The sequence below is a fragment of the Podarcis raffonei genome, chromosome 5 (assembly GCF_027172205.1).
Source record: "Podarcis raffonei isolate rPodRaf1 chromosome 5, rPodRaf1.pri, whole genome shotgun sequence".
NCBI classification, from domain to species: Eukaryota; Metazoa; Chordata; class Lepidosauria; order Squamata; family Lacertidae; genus Podarcis; species Podarcis raffonei.
The window spans coordinates 88,531,792-88,548,899 of NC_070606.1; the positions used below are offsets into that span (position 1 = coordinate 88,531,792).

General features: G+C 43.1%; 1 protein-coding gene across 8 annotated transcripts in view; it reads left to right on the forward strand.

Moving 5' to 3' along the window:
- Nucleotides 1-17,108, forward strand: part of NLGN1 (neuroligin 1) — a 628,672-nt gene that overhangs the window by 305,568 nt on the left and 305,996 nt on the right. For 6 of the 8 annotated variants that reach the window (XM_053390579.1, XM_053390581.1, XM_053390578.1 and 3 more), the window contains one exon: nt 16,407-16,466. The exons of the other annotated variants lie outside the window; for them this stretch is intronic. In XM_053390579.1, coding sequence (XP_053246554.1) covers nt 16,407-16,466 — 60 coding nt within the window. The remainder of the gene's footprint in view (nt 1-16,406; nt 16,467-17,108) is intronic. 8 annotated transcript variants of the gene reach the window in all.

The following is a 17,108-nucleotide window of genomic DNA, read 5'->3' on the forward strand; positions in this document are numbered from 1 at the left end:
TCACTGTTTCATTCCCACCATGGGTGTTTTTGCCTGGTTGGAATGTGCCCTTGAACTTTGATTACCTCTTTCCATAGGAATGTTGCCTGAGCTTGCGGCAGGAAACTCTTGCAAGAGAAGTAGTCACATTTCTGGCATCTGGCACCCCAATCACCCAGGTGCAGATCATGAAACTAATGAATCTTAAGCTTCAGAACCCTAATTCCGAAGGGGCCCCAATTGCTTTAAAAAAATGGATCTAGTAGACCCAATCTGAGTTGCATGACTCCATTTGATTATTCTGTTGTTGTATCTATTTCAACCATCCCAAAGTTTGAGAGTCAGTAGCACAGATGTTTAGGATGTGGGTGGCGCTGTGGGTTAAACCACAGAGCCTAGGACTTGCCGATCAGAAGGTCCGCTGTTTGAATCCCCGTGACGGGGTGAGCTCCCATTGCTCGGTCCCTGCTCCTGCCAACCTAGCAGTTCGAAAGCACGTCAAATTGCAAGTAGATAAATAGGTACCGCTCTGGCGGGAAGGTAAACGGCGTTTCCGTGTGCTGCTCTGGTTTGCCAGAAGTGGCTTAGTCATGCTGGCCACATGACCCGGAAGCTGTATGCCGGCTCCCTTAGCCAGTAAAGCAAGATGAGCGCCGCAACCCCAGAGTCGGTCACGACTGGACCTAATGGTCAGGGGTCCCTTTACCTTTTTAACCCAGATGTTATAAAAGTTGGTGATCTGTCATGGAACTACCCCATTGAAGAAGGGAGCTGTGGTTACCCAGACCTTGTTGCTGGTCGCCAAGGGGGACCCATGACAGTTCAACCTTCCGGGCTCCAAAAATGCAGGTCCACCTCTGCAATCACTTCCTGGATAGTATGAGTCTCAGCCCTTACATAGCAGGCTACTTCTGAGGTTCTTACAGCTTCCCTCAAAGCTTATAAAGATTCTGAGTAAAAGCTTATAGAAGCCCTTGGGCATCTTTTATATCCCCATATAAAGCCCTTGAGGGATAATCTTTTTAAATACAAGCCTTCTTCAGGAAAAAAAAGTGTTGATTTGGTTATGTACTAAACAGAAGAGATCCCAATGTTACCCATGGCACTGTTTTCCAAGGCAGATGGTTATTAATGATGTGCTTAATGCTTTTATGTCTGCAGCTATTACATAAAGCAATTCTTATACCTCATGGTGTGTTAATATAATTTTCTTTATTAAAGGGACACATCAGCAGATCATATGGCTAACTCATCCATAGAGAAGTTAATGCGGCTTTAATCAAATGAAAGCCTTGCTGGGCTGGAGCAGTAGGGAGTGTGGGCCTTTCATAATTGCAGAGGAACCATTGTTAAAACAGTGCTCCAGTGGAAAAGGTGAAATTTTATTTCTTCCACTGGAGGCTCCAAGGCCATGCTTTCCATGCAGCACATTCATAGGAACATGCCATATACCATTAGTTGGACTATTGGTCCGGTTCACAAAATGGCTGCTATGGGGGGGGGGAGATATGACATAACACAAAATGGCAGCCACAGGCATGTGGCACAGCTCAAAATGGCTGCCATATCTAAAAGAGCAGACAAGCTTTTTGGTACCTCTCCTTTGTTAAGAACGGAAGTGAAGGTGGGTGTCAGTCAAATGTGGGTGTGTTTAAGGGGGCAACTTCAACATAGGAGTTCCTCAGATAATGAAGAAGAAACTGAGCAGGAGGAGCAAATCATCTCTCACACACTGGGCTATTTTGAGAGGATATTTACATTTCCAGGTAGCATAAGATGTGCCATCTGCACATTGGAACCTGGGGGTGCCTCGTTGATGGCCCTTGGTCCACTCTGGCTGGCAGCAGGTCCCTAGAGCATTAGGCAGAGGTCCCCCCCATTTGTGCAAGTAAATTATGCAAATTATCCACCCACCATCACATTTGAGTATACCTCCCATTCATTATTGGTATATCACGTTGGGCTTGTTAAGCATTTCCTTCAGCAGATAGCAGGGTGGGGTGTAAGGAAGCTTGCCCTGTGTCACGCTGGCATGAAAGAGAAAAGGGAAAGCCGAACGATGTTAAATCGAAGTATTCAAAAATGGGGGGGGTGTTGGGGGGGAGAATTCTGGTGCTGTAGTATTCGTGAAATAATAAAATTGCAGCACCTGGATGTGCATTTGTGATCTTTGAACAGTTAGATGAAATAAGCATGCTCTTTCCCATTCGCCTTCCTTCCTTCCTGAAAACATTTGATAGTTTCCTATTACAGTGGTACCTCGGGTTACAGACGCTTCAGGTTACAGACTCAGCTAACCCAGAAATAGTACCTCGGGTTAAGAACTTTGCTTCAGGATGAGAACAGAAATCGTGCTCCGGCGGCGCAGTGGCAGCAGGAGGCCCCATTAGCTAAAGTGGTGCTTCAGGTTAAAAACAGTTTCAGGTTAAGAACAGACCTCCGGAACGAATTAAGTACTTAACCCGAGGTACCACTGTATAGAAGGAACTTGAGTATCATGGAGATGTGATGGCTGTCTTCAAATTACTACCACTACTACTACTACTATATAAAATTTGCATACCACTGTTCATCTGCAGATCCTGGGGCAGTTAACAACATAAAAGTACACACAATATGTAATAAAAAGAAGAACAAACACCTGAACCAACAAAAGGTATATAGGATGCTAATCATCCCAAGGCCTGGTTGAAGAAAAGAGATTCCAATTAAACATCAGGAAGAACTTTCTGGCTGTAAGAGCTGTTTGACAGTGGAACAGACTGTCATGAGAGATGGTGGACCATCCTTCATGGGATGATTTTAAGCAGAGGTTGGATGACCACCTGCCATTGATGCTTTGGCTGAGATTCCTTCATTACAGTTCTATGATATTATTATTATTATTATTATTCTCTTTTTTTTTTTTAATTTAATATTTATTAGGATTTTCAAAAAACACACAACAAACAAAAACAAGAAATAAACAAAACAAAAGAGAAAAAAAACAAACACAAAAATACAAAATATTCAAAACTAAACAACAATAAAAACACATAAAAGTTTCTGATACTTATTGTTCTTAACCTTATTTCTCAGACCTCCTCACACCTCCCCTTCTTGTATTCCCATTTAAATTGTCAGTTCAGCAAGTCCTTAACTTATTTCTTTACCTTAACTTATACATTTATTCTAACTTACTATTGTTTTACTTTCCTTCTTTTTTCCATTTCCTCCATTTATTTTTAACAATCTTATTTTCAATTAATTTAAAAAGAAAAAACCAATTTTACCTTATTAAAAACACACATCCATACTTATACCCCATTAATTATTCTTAAACCTTTTTCCTGAAGTCGACCGACATTTCCCTTCCACGATTTGCCCAATTTCCTTACCATTAACTAAATTATAAAAAACAAATTATCCTTATACACCCTTTGGATTCCCAACCTCCGCCCACCCTTTTCCCGGTTCCAGACCCCAACCAATGTCCATCAGTCTTTATGTTATTTATTTAGCCTGGAGATCTCACGTCCGAGGCCCTTATATCTCTCTCAGTTCCTTTCCGCCGGTCTCTTTGATGGTCCTTAATGTTAAGCCCCAAGTCTCGGAGGGGCTCCGGCCCAACAGAATCCATGTTGCTTCCAGCCAGTCCTCCATACTTAAAAGCAAAGCCTATGGGGTGCTCCAACTCTTGTTTCAGATTTCTTACAGATCCAAATGTCCCCAAAGCTCCAGCTTTCACCTTCAACCAATTTGTAATCCTCAGGTCTTCAGGTCTCCTCCCGAGGAGATCTTTCCATTTTCCAGATTCCCATTCAGACCAGGCTTTCCACATCCAATTTTTATTATCCTTTTTTGTCATCATGTCAGGCCTCATGTTGTAACTCTCCTTTAACTCCTGCAAATCTCCTGCTCCTCCTTCATTTTCTTCAAAAACAACACATTGCTCCATCGTTTCTACGCTTTCAGTTTCATTTATTTGTTCAGTTAAATAGGCTTCCTGTTTCAAGTCCTTATCAGGCTCCAAGCTGTTGTTTACTGTCCAGTGTAGTAATGATACGTTTGTAGACAAAGCATTGTATTCATCTTTCAAGTTTCCCAAGAGAACGAAAACTCTGTCTAGTTCTGCTTGGAATTTACATACTCCAGTCATTTTTGTAGTGTAATGTCCTTATTCCCCCTCTAGGGGGATTTTAGTTCCTTAATGTTCCTTTCAGCTCAAAACCAAAAGTCCAGTTATTTTGTATCAGCCCTCCTTGTTTTTAACAAAGTTGTACCAAATAAACCAGCAGAAACAGCAGAAACAATGTTTTCTTTTTCCAGCTGACAGCTAGCTGACTAACAGCTCACTTGACAGCTGTCAAAATCTTCCATACACCAGGCTTTCTCATAGGGCGTTCCCGGGTCTGGGGGGGGGGGTAAAATTTCAGTCCCCAAGTTCTTTTTATCCTCCAGTAAATCTTCTTATAGTGTCAAAACCGTGAAATCAAAATCTTTTCATTAAAAAAAACAAGAAGCAAATTCTTTCGACCTTAGCTGCTCAGTCCTTTGCTTTAAATTGTTTACAAAGAGGGGGGGGTGACTTCCTTTTTAGCCCCTTCCCGCTCGTTCCAAATCCAGAATTAAAATTTTTTATGAAGTCCCAATCTCCGTATTACTCACGGGTTTATATTTTAGAGTCCAGTCGATCTTGGAAGAAGTTGGCGCTCTCTGTCTATGGCTTGCGGCTTCACTCCGTAGGCGAGGGAGTACTCTCAGCACCACGCCTCACCCTGCCTCCGTTCCGAAGCCTTTAAAAAGGCTCCGTCGCAGATTGGGGGGGCGCAAATGGTGCCCGCCGAGTCTCTGTGTTCACAGGCATCCGCGCCTGTGATTTTAAGGGTCCCCGCTTCGCCGCAGCGGCCAGACCCAGACGCTACGGAGCCGATTCCCTCCGGAGCTCGGAGGGAATCCGCCATTAAACAATGGCGCCAACCCGGAAGTCCTATTATTATTATTCTCTTAAATTTGTATACCTTCCTGTACTTGTAGATCTCAGGGGGGTTCACAACACAAAGTCAAAATATAAATAACACAAAACATGATCATATGAAACAATATAGAGAGGATGTGTATGTCTATGTGGGAAAAGATCCATTATGGTATAGTTCTTTCAACAGTCTGCTGCCTCTTATCTTGCACTGACCTCGGAAGTTCCGTTAAACAGATTTTTTTATTATTATAGAGAAACACTTCTTTCAGATGATGCTTTCATGCAGCAGATGAAATGGTTTCATTCCCTGCCCCCGCCCCACTTCCCAGGTCTAGGGTTGAAAGGAATTCAGTTTGGGATCAAGTAATTTCCCCCATGTTACAACACCGCGCTATATAAAATTATCCCAACATAATTACAGTAGCACTCAAGGTCCCCCCCCCCCCGTGTTTGTGTTTAATACCATTATCTAAGAGTGATGTATTTACAGAAAACTGCCTTACAGCCATGTACTTAATGCATTACCTTTTGAATACAGTGTAAACAAGAGTGTAATTATATCGGCTGCTCTCTGCTAAAATAGATGTCTTCAGGCAGCCGAGGTGCAGGGGGAAGTTCAAATTGAAAAAAATAATAATCTTTTGTAAGGGTGCTTCTAGACAGATGGAGTTGTTCAGATGTTGAATCAGCATCTCTGACACCAAGCTGCACTTTGCTCAAAGACTGTAGTGAACCTCACCGGTAGTCCAACGAGCAGCAATCACCACAGATGGCACTTCAACAGTGGCAGCAAGCAAGCAATGAAAGTGCCAATATTATATACCTCCCCTCCATGGTAGTAGGCAATTCCTCTTTAGGGTTACCAGACCTTATGGTATTTAGATCTTGAAATATGGGGCAGGGGCAGATGGGTAATAAGCACAAAGGTTGGCTGTAATGGTGAGATGGATGAGGGGAAAACAAGCTGAACTTGAATCCTGGCAAGACAGAGGTACTGTGGGTGAGTAGCTCCCGTGTCTGAGGAGTTGGTCAATTGCCTATCCCAGAGAGGGTTCCATTCTCCCTGAAGGAGCAGGTTCACAGTTTGCAGGTGCTTTTCGATCTAGCCCTGTCACTACAGGCTCAGGTAGCCTGTCGTCAGGCTTCAGGAAATCGACTTCCTCCCCCCTTCAGCAGTAGATAAGCAGAACAAAGAGAAAGGAGACTTCTTACTAGTTAGAAACTTTAATGATCACAGCGAGAGAACAAAGAATCCATTTCCTAGGAATGAAGGTGCTCCCACTTAAGGGTTCCACCCACTTCCTCCGTAGTCACCCATGTCATACCGTGTCTTGTAACCTGATCTCGTAACCACTGTGCTTTCTGTGCTGCCACCATATCTGCTCTTCTTGACCTTGGGCTGAGCGGATGAACACTTTCCAGAGAAAGTGAGTCTGTTAACTCTCTCTCCCAGTGCTTCTCCTCCTAGCTGTTCCCCATCCAGTACTTCCCAGCTTCTGTCTTCTGAACTATGTCCCTCTGCAAACCACTGTTCCAATTCTATTCTGTCCTCCTGCTCCTGGGAAGATTCAGGATCCTGATCCGGAGCAGGGGGAGGCTCCCACCATTCCTCCTCAGTGCAGCCCTCCTCAGCACGGTCCCTGACACCTGTATGGCTAGAAGTGGCTTTTACCAACTGTGACTGGTTTGCCAGCTATGGCCAGAAGTGGACCAGGAAAACTTGGCCACGGTAGTTAATGCATTGGTTACTTCAAGACCAGATTATTGCAATGCACTCTGTGTGGGGCTTCCCTTGCACTTGATTGAGTTGCTGCAGTTAGTGCAGAGTGCTGCAGCACAATTACTGACAGGATTGAGGCGTTGTTAGCAAAGAACACCAGTGCTCATCTGCACCAGCTGCCATTTTGCTGTTGGACCAAGTTCAATGTGTTACTATTGGTATGTAAAGCCCTTAACAACTTGTGTCCAGTTTACCTATAAGATCGCCTTACCCCATATAGATAGATAAAAAACTTTATTCACATTAGCCAATGGCCATAGCAACAATAAAACATTACAGTATACACAGAAAGGGAAATTTGATATAAGAGCACAATTTAACGTCCTGAATCAGCAGTCAGTAAGAGGCCCTTATTCTGATTGCCCCTGCTATGAACCTTTGCTGTTATTTGCTCATTTTGATCTGATAGAAGAAAGGACATTGTGGCAGTGGTTGAGTGCCCTGGGATGGTTAGTACAAGTGGGGTGATGATCTTGTTCCTCAGGTCTTCGTAGAGAGTGCAAGACAGGAGGACGTGTGCCACTGTTTCAGTGCTACCGTCTCCACAGGGGCAAAGACGTTTCTCAGACGGGATCTTTTGGAATCGACCCTCAAGTACCTTACCCCATATATGTTTGTTGTTGTTGTTGTTTAGTCGTTTAGTCGTGTCCGACTCTTTGGGACCTCATGGACCAGAGCACGGCAGGCACTTCTGTCTTCCACTGCCTCCCGCAGTTTGGTCAAACTCATGCTGCTAGCTTCGAGAACACTATCCAACCATCTCATCCTCTGTCGTCCCCTTCTCCTTGTGCCCTCCATCTTTCCCAACATCAGGGTCTTTTCCAGGGAGTCTTCTCTTCTCATGAGGTGGCCAAAGTATTGGAGCCTCAGCTTCACGATCTGTCCTTCCAGTGAGCACTCAGGGCTGATTTCCTTAAGAATGGATAGGTTTGTTCTTCTTGCAGTCCATGGGATTCTCAAGAGTTTCCTCCAGTACCATAATTCAAAAGCATCAATTCTTCGGCGATCAGCCTTCTTTATGGTCCAGCTCTCACTTCCATACATCACTACTGGGAAAACCATAGCTTTTACTATACGGACCTTTGTTGGCAAGATGATGTCTCTATGTTTAGAGCTTTGTGAATTCACACAAGTACCTAGAACCTGGCCCAACAGCAAATCGGCAACCACTGCAGCTCAACTCAGCAGAAGGGCAGCATGATGCCAGTGGCCTGCTCCTCTGAGCAGTCTGTCCACTGCATTCTGTGCTATTTGAAGCTTCTGGACCAGATACAAGGGCAGCCCCCCCTCCCACAGTGTGTTAAGGTAATCAAGTCTTGAGGACACACATGCCTCTCAATGTGACAGGCTGTGGAGTGGAGCAATTTTGTTCAGGCAAAATCTGACTTTGTGACTTCAAGCATTTCATAGGAAATGCAGGAAACAGAATTTTCAGCTGGGGAAATCTACAGCAGCTTTGAATTTAGGGTGGGAGTTGGGTAGGCAGCTGTGCGGATAACATGGCATCATGCCACACTTCCATGCTTTGCTGCTGGGTTTGCCAGAGAGTGTGCTGCTTTCCCTTTTTTTTCTTCAGAAAAGCTCTGCTCATCATAAAAGCTTCAGGTAGCCAAAAAGATGTCAGACGCACAGCATCATCTGGTAGCCAAAAAAAAGCCTTCAAAATACATGTTGCAATAGTGTTGAAGGCATCTCAGAAAGCAAATGTCTGTTCCTGGCATATATCTGGATTCTTCAAGTCTTCTAGCCATGATGCTTTTGTATTTTTGCTGAAGCTGTTCTGCCTAGTGTTTTGTGAATGAGTCAACTGGATAGAGCAGCAGTCCCCAAAGCTGCTAGCATCAATGAATGATTTCCACATCTACCTGGCTGTCATAGGTCTGCTAAGCTCTGTAAAGGACTATGAGGTTTATGAGATCTCACATTCAGTGTTACTCTGTGATTGTGCATTACAGGGGAAGTCCAATATTGGCGGGCAAGATGTTTATTGGGCATGCTTGCTGACAATTACTGATCTCAACAAGGAACACTTGATAAGCTTCCAAAAATCATAGGATCCCTCCCAGAACCATTCAAAAGACACCAGGGTAGAGTCCTGCACTCACCACAAAATCTTGCAGTAGACCTGTGTCAAATGTTCACCTATTACACTTTTGAACCAACTCACCCCATCATAAATAAAACCACCCCTATCTTGTGAGACGGCTGAGGATTTTAATGACAAGTATCTTTGTGAAAGATTGGGTTAGGGCATCCTTCTCCTTTCCAAAGTGATCCCAGCCAATCAGGAATCAAGTACTGGATGCAACTGTGGCACTAGGCACACTGAGCTGCATGGCAAAACTAGTGGTGTTAAACAAGGCCAAACTGAGAACCCAAGCAATGCCTTCTACATAAGTCACATAGATGATCTCAGCTAGCCCAATCACCCATTTGCCCTCTTTCTGCAGGAGCACATGCACAGAGACAAATAGCTTAATTGCCAAAGTATCTCCTAAGCAGTTTGCATGTATAAAACCATTTCCCAAACCACAACAACATATAAGTAAAACACACAAACACCCCAATTCCATCAAAACGTTAACATAAAATTTCACAAATTAGATGGTGCAGTAAAACAGCACAATCAGCAATTAAAACAGTTAAAGCAGGTGGGTCTTCAAGCTTGCATAGCTCAATTGGTTAGAGCATGGCGCTGATATTCCCAAGGCTGCAGGTTCGATCCCCGTAAGGGACAGCTGCATATTCCTGCATTTCAGGGGGTTGGACTAGATGATCCTCAGGGTCCCTTCTAACGCTACAATTCTATGATTCTATAGGTTCAAGGATAAAAGGATTAAAAACTCCCCTCCTTGCTTGCTGTGGCCCTAATAGGCTCCCTGTTGCCTTTCCCCTCCCTTTCTTGGTAACCCACAGCAACCTGAGCAACGCCACCCTGTCTGCAGCCACTGCTGGTTGCATCCAGTATAATGGCGATCAGAAGGGGGAGATAAGTTTCACACCAAGGTTCCAAGGCCTTCTCTTGGATATATTCAAAGCATAGTTGTGGGAAAGCAGTGTATGATGAAAGCAACTGTGGTGATGACCTGAGAAATAATCACACCTGAAACGCAGGACAGTGCAGACTGACCCTTTGCCCTCTTCAAGAGACAGGGCTGTCAAGGCATCCGCTCCCTCCTTACCTCCTCTCTCCTTGCTGCAAGCAAAACAAAACAAACAAGAAAACCCCCAAATTATTTTTGGGCAGCTTGGCTGCTCTGTGAATGGGCTGGGGCAGCAGTGGGCCCCAAGTGATTTCTGCTGTCCAGAATCAGCAGGCATGGTTGATCCCACCCCACCCCACTGTATTAGGGTGTAAAATCAGGTTGCTTACTCCATGTGCCACACTGTTCTATTCAGTTTTGCTTTCTCCCAGCAGAACTCCTGCATTTTTAACAGATGCACGGCAGACAGCAATTCAATGTGTGTAATGTTATCTGGCACAGAGATGAAGGGATAGGGAAATGTACAGAGATGGGAAAACCTGAATTTGTCTTGGTCGCAAAGACAGGAGAGCAGGGTTGGAGGTGAGGGGGGAGCCGTTGTCACTTAGCTGTCTCAACCAGGGATTGATTTGGTAGGAGCATGTGTATTCCGTGCAAAGGGGTCCCAGGTTTTGTGCCTTGTCTCTTCAGAAAGGGCTTCTTGGAAAGACTTCTGCCTAGATCCCAGAAGAGCTCCTGCCTGTCAAATTCTGAGCTAGATCGACCAGTGGTCTGATTTGATTGGAAGCAGGCAGCTTCATAGGCTCGCATGCATTTTGCAGGAAGTGTCTTGAAGCAAATGTGCAAGATGGTTTGCATGTCCGTTTCACCGCCATTTACATAACATGCGGAAGGAGCAGTTGGTCATCTCCTTCATGGCAAGATGCAGAAATTGCTGCTTGTGCATTTCATTCCAGGGAAAGTGTGCAAATTCCCTCCCTGAGTTAGAGCAAAAGTTCAAAATGACAATAATGTTCAGGTACAACTCAGGAGTTCACTTGTTGCTTCCTGCAGCGTATAAAGTTTCTCCCATGCCTCATCATATTTCCTTAATCCTCCTTTGCGCTCTCTCTTGAATAATTTTTTTATTAAGGATTTTCTTGATTTATAAAAGAACGTGCAATGTCTCTCTCTCTTTTTAAATCATCGAGTCTCTTAGTTACATTCAGTGTAAGACAATGTTGCATCTGGTATGGGGTTGAAGGGGAAGAGAGGTGGGAGCAAGACTTGGTTCTTTATAGCTTATTCTTCTGCTGGCTATTGATACAGGGGGTGGTGGAGGAGAAGAACAAAGGATATTTGGGGTTGGGCAAAGCATAGTGAAATAATACTGTCACAGTCAGCAATTAGCTTAATTAACTCTGATTATGGGTTGGAGTGCCCCTTCAAGTGAGAAGGAAAGGGGGTAACTCGGGAGAGCAAAATGCTATGGAGTTCCCACCTGCATAGTTAGAAATGTCACAGCTCAGTCCTAAAACTGACCCTTCTCATTTTTATTGTTTTGGCATTGTTGTCCTCAATACAGGCAGATGCGGTTTTTCACTGCCATCCAGTAAGTGTTTAGTAGCCTTCTCTTGAGATTACCTTATCAGATATGAGGGCATTGCTGATTTTCTCTTTTCTTCTCTCACCCAAACAGTCTATTCTCATGAGTGCAATGTAACATTTATCATTGCTATCTTCTTCTTCATCATCATCTTTGGCTCCACTGGTGAAATGTTTTGCACCAGTGGACCATTGTTACATAAACAGGCTGATGTTAACTTTGCTGCATATTAAATTCTGCAACCTGTTGCAGAATGTGTTTCTGCTAGCATGAATTTAGCTGTATTCCTCTGCTGTGCAATATTAAAAGAGCCACAGTTCTACAGCCTAATTTAAGTTGTCGTTTGGATAAAATGGGACAGCTGCATATACATTCTCCTTACTGGCATCCATCTATCTCAAGAGACAATGGAGTGTGAAGTCAAACTGCTGTCTTAGCAGCACCAAAGTGATCTCCTCAGGGTGCAAACATGGGCAGTGTGTGTGGAGGTCCTGGGCTGCCCAGATGACAAGATCCCCCTCTTGGACTCACTGATGGGATCCAAAATAAAAATAAAAATCAGAGCAATACGTTTGCCACCAAACGTCTTCACGACTCCACTCCAGATTTGTGTAGGGCTTACTTCTTAGGTTTTTCTTCTCTTGAAGATATTCCACAAGGCAGCAGAGGTTTAGGCTAAGAGTTTTCCTTCTCCTAGATGGGCTACCTTCCCAATTTGATGGGCCTCATCTGCCCCTCACTTCCATCTACAGCATGCGCAGAAACCTCTTGACCATTGGACCCATTATTGGTCTGCTCAATCCACCATAGCCTGTCTTCACATGGAGGGAAGGTTCCTAACTCACCAAGGTTTTGAGACCCATTGGCTACCCTCATCTGGTTTACAGTATATTCATTGCCCTGTGATATTTTGAGGAAAAGTACGGTTAACATGGTGGATTTAGCAGTGGCTATGCGAGTGGCACTGTGGGTTAAACCACAGAGCCTAGGACTTGCTGATCAGAAGGTTGGCGGTTCGAATCCCCGCAACAGGGTGAGCTCCTGTTGCTCGGTCCCTGCTCCTGCCAACCTAGCAGTTCAAAAGCACATCAAAGTGCAAGTAGATAAATAGGTACCGCTCTGGCGGGAAGGTAAACGACGTTTCCGTGCGCTGCTCTGGTTTGCCAGAAGTGGCTTAGTCATGCTGGCCACATGACCTGGAAGCTGTACATCAGCTCCCTCGGCCAATAAAGCAAGATGAGCGCCACAACCCCAGAGTCGGACATGACTGGACCTAATGATCAGGGGTCCCTTTACCTTTACTTTACTGTTAACATGTGATTAATAACAAAGGCTTGTTAAGATAGACAAAGCTCTGTGAGGCTAACTGGGACTGCAGGCTAAGCAAGCATGCACAGGATTGCAGGCTTACTCCCAAGTAAGCTTGTTCAGTTTTTTTGGCCATTGCTTTCTGAGTAAATTCCAATGACGTCTTTGCTTCCAAAACCCAGACACCAAAAAACTTTCTGAATGCTTATCTTTCCTGTTGGAGTTAGTTAAATTTAAAGGCTATGGCAGTTTTGTTGTAAATATTAATTTCCTTTTTATATGAGGTATGGGAATGGATAGTCATGAACGTAAGGGAGAAGCGCTGATTAAAAACAGTGCCTGCTAGGTTATTCTGTTTGCAAAGCAGCTGATAGATAAGGCTCAGTGCAATTTAACTTCTTTCTGTCTGACCGTGCACAGCTTTTGGACAAGACTTTCATTCCTTTTAAAAGAATACAAATGTCTGCTTTGCTGCATCATTAAATGGAAAAATAATTGTGTGCTCCAAAATAATTAAAATCCACCCATATGGCTACAGAGATGTCTTGCCCATGTGATTAGGCATTTTAAAATGCGTTCCTGCAGGCGCCACCATCAAATTCATGAAAGGTTAAAATGTGGCACGTCCTCCTTTTTTTTAACACTGGTGGCTTTAAAGCTAGATTAAAAGGGATGACTTATGTTTTTAGTAATGGTAGACCAAGCAGCACACAGAAATTAAATGAGTTCAGAGTTCATTAGGAATTCCCCACTCATGTACAGTGGTTCTCTTGTTTCTGCAATAGCGCCTTGATGAGATGCAAAATGCTCTTTCTCCCCCAAACTGCCATGTGGGTCCATTTTCCCATTAGCACTAATGAGAATCATCAGCTTGCCCTGGTGGGAGGTTGGACCTGGCAGAGTCTCTTGATTAAGAAGAGAAATCTCCTCTGAATCAGCGTTGTGGAGGCTGAAAAGTCTTTGTTTTGCGTATGAATTAGCCCACTTTCTCAGGTTCATGATGTAACTGGTAATGTGCAATATCGATTACGTGACCTCCTAAAAAATCACTTTTTAAAAAAATGGTTTGGAGAAAAATTTGGTTTTCAGGGTCAGGGAGTGGGAGCTGTGTCTGTTTTTAGAGGAGTGTCATGTCGGTAACAGAGCACAGCAAAGCAGAGGGGGCACAAAGTGAATTCTTGAAATGGCAGGTCCAAGCACAGCCAACCCATATAGGTGTGACAGCAAGAGGACGAGGAGGCAATGGCTATGCTGTCTAGGTTGGCTCTCAAGACTGATGACCTGCACAGCACAGCTTTATTTTGTGCTATTCAGACTTTTTTTGTGTGAACCACTTGCAGTGTTCAAAACTCCCATTGTTCTAGGTGCATTTTGCGACAGGGAATTTCATTAGCATGAACAGTTTCTGAGCTCTGGGTGCAGTGCTGCACCTAAGATTTCAGATTGAAACTGCAGAGTGGAAGGAAAGGAGGATCCTATTTCTGCCTCCCAATTTGCAGCTACTCTCTGAAGACTGGAGAAGAGACCCTCTTAAGAATATTAAGGGGGTGAGCAGGGGAAGGACTAGACCAGGTGAAAAACGAACATATTTTGGCTGCAGTTCATTCATTTCCAGCTTTGCATTCTTATAAAAAGGTGCGTCTGGACAATCCGTTGTTGCGCCCATAACCTAGGTTTAAGGTGCCATTTAGCTCTTAGTTTTCATATCTGGGTTTCTAACACTGCTTGAACCCAGATGGATTGGGGGGGGGGAGATGTGGTAGGTAAATAAATTGACTATGACATTTTTGCATGCAGGACATTCCAGGTTCAGACCCTGGTTCAGTCTCTTAGGTGCTAGGAATGATCTTTGCCTGAGACTGCAGAGAGCTTCCACTATCCATAGTAGACCACAGTGTGCTAAACCAATAAGGATATGGCTCAGTCTAAGTCAGATTTATATGTCCATAGCAGCTGTTATTTTTGTAAAGGAGGAGGAGGAGAATAAAAAGAAGAAGAAGAAGAAGAAGAAGAAGAAGAAGAAGAAGAAGAGGAGGAGGAGGAAGTAGTAGTAGTAGTAGTAGTAGAAGAAGTAGTTGTTTAGCTGAATATCTCAGGCCAAAGGTGGCACCTTCATAAGAAGCCTATCGGTATTCTGTATCTGCAATACCACCTTCTGTCCATCTCAACTGGTAGCGCTGAGAGCACCAGACAGTTGCTTTTGGCAAGATATGGTAGATGTGCATAGAGTGAGATACATGGTTTGAGACTTCCAGCACCTTGTAGGTGTTTTCCCTCCCGTTGTACAAGAAGGTTGTTTTGCTTTTATTTCTAAGTAAAAAGTCTCATGCTCACTCATGGGTTGGTTATATTTCTCACAGAGACCTTCAACTCAGCCGTCCAATTTCCATATAACTTGCTAGATGCAAAGGTAGCGTCCTTTTCCACAGTGCAGATTTCGGGGTTGATGTGCTAGCATGCAGTCACTCGGAAGAGAGAGAGAGAGAAAAAAGTCGAAAGAAGCAGAGCTTTTAAAATACAAATGTTTCAACTTTTCTGTGAGACGATGCATGCCTCTTGCCTACCCATGCTCTAGGTACCAACACGAACCTTTCATCTCCTCTCTTGTTTCCTTCTACTGTTATTTTATGCATGAGATTTCCCCCCCTTCCTTTTCAGCTGTGTGCTTGGCTGCCTTTTTTAACTTAAAAGTTTCGCAGTTGTACTGACTTCGGCGGGGGGAGGGTGTGTGTGTGTGTCTGTGTGTGTGTTTTGCATGCAGATTACAGAATGTCATGGAGCTGTGCTTGTTCGAGGAGAAAAAAAGAACTATAATGCTGAGTTTCAGCTGCTTTTGTTTTGTGCTTCAAAGTGTGAAAATACATGGCATATGGAAATGGTGTTCTCTGATGGCCTTTGACTTTCCTTCTGGAGCATTTTACTGACTATGCTGTGTGCTTGAGGAGAAGGGTAGCCATTCCCCCCCCCCCTTGCAAAGTAAGATTAATCTCCTAACACTTGTTAATAGTATTGCTGTCCTGAGCATCGAATGATACTAAGTCTTAATTCCTTTATTCTTACGAATCGATTGTATGATAATACCGTGACCTGCTGAGACTGTAATCACCCCTGTGGAAGGAACCCTTCCAGTATCCGGGTTTGAATCCCATTTTGAAACCCCGTTATTTTTAACAAATATGTCAGCAGGTATCGAAAGGTTTGAAAACATTCTTCTATCCAAGGTTGTAATTAAATTACAAATTAATGGATGTACTAAACAAAATCTAGGACATGATTATCCTTGGAATGTATTAGCCACCATGGCTGGAATTATGGAAATCAATTTGCATTTCACATAATATTTCTTTCGAAGGGAACTCACTGTAAAGGCCTGTTTTGTTTTTGTTTTAAAAATTATAATCAGGTACCTCCTACATCGAAACCAAGAACAAGATTTTTTTAATGGTTTAATTTTTTAGAGAAACGAACTAAAAGATTAAATAGATTAAATTGCTTCCTCAATGTTATTAAATATGGTGGGTATGTTTTGGGTTTCTTTCCAAAAAGAAATATTGGATGTTGGTTCATTAATTTTTAATATAATTTATGGTGTGCATATTTGGTTTTTTACATTAGATGTTTGTATGGAATATATATATATATATATATAGGGAATATTTTGCTGAAAAATCCTTTTTTTGAGAGTACTTCTGTCCCCACGAGTGGTTTTTCTTGAAACGTCCTTGGAAGTTTAATATTGACTACTTTTTCCCCCTCAGTCTTGTATATTCTTGAATTGTCTTTTTCCTCCATTTTCTCCGTTCTCAATCCTAGGTCCCCTAACAAAGAAACAGACAGATGATTTAGGTGATAATGAAGGTGCAGAGGATGAAGGTATTTTTTCCCCCTGCCAAACTGATTTGCATGACAAGGACCCCCACCCTTGAAAAATCTTTTTTCTCCCCTCTTTTTCTTTTTTTTTTTTTACTTCTTGTCTTCTTTTGAAGATTTGGTTTTTTTTCAATTCCCATTTTTGATGTGTTTTGTCTTCTTGCTTGTTGTTACATATTTTAATTTTTCTTAAAAGAAAGAATGTTGTTAAGTTCTTAAGATAACAGTGTTTTAAAAACAAACCAACCCGGAGGCCATTTTACTTTTGTTTCCCCGGAACAGACTCCTGATATGTTGCATCCCACTTTTGACTGAATTTTGTCCATGATAACTAACACGCTTTGGAAAAAGTCTCTCTCTCACACACCTTCTTGCATGTTTTCTAACCTCTGTTTCTGTATATTTCACCAAATACAAAAGACTCTGTGTTTTTGTTTCTTTTCTGTCACCCACTTAATGCCATTTTAATAAATATGGAAATGTTGTGTTTGTTGGGGAAGGAATGATAAACGCTGTGATAAAAGTGTTTCCCAAGCAACTGGATTGTTGCGACTGCAACTCTTTGACTTCTGCTTCAGGTCCCAAAAATGGTATCCCAAACTCTGCGTAACCTTAGTAGGCATGACAACAAGAGAGAAAACTCTG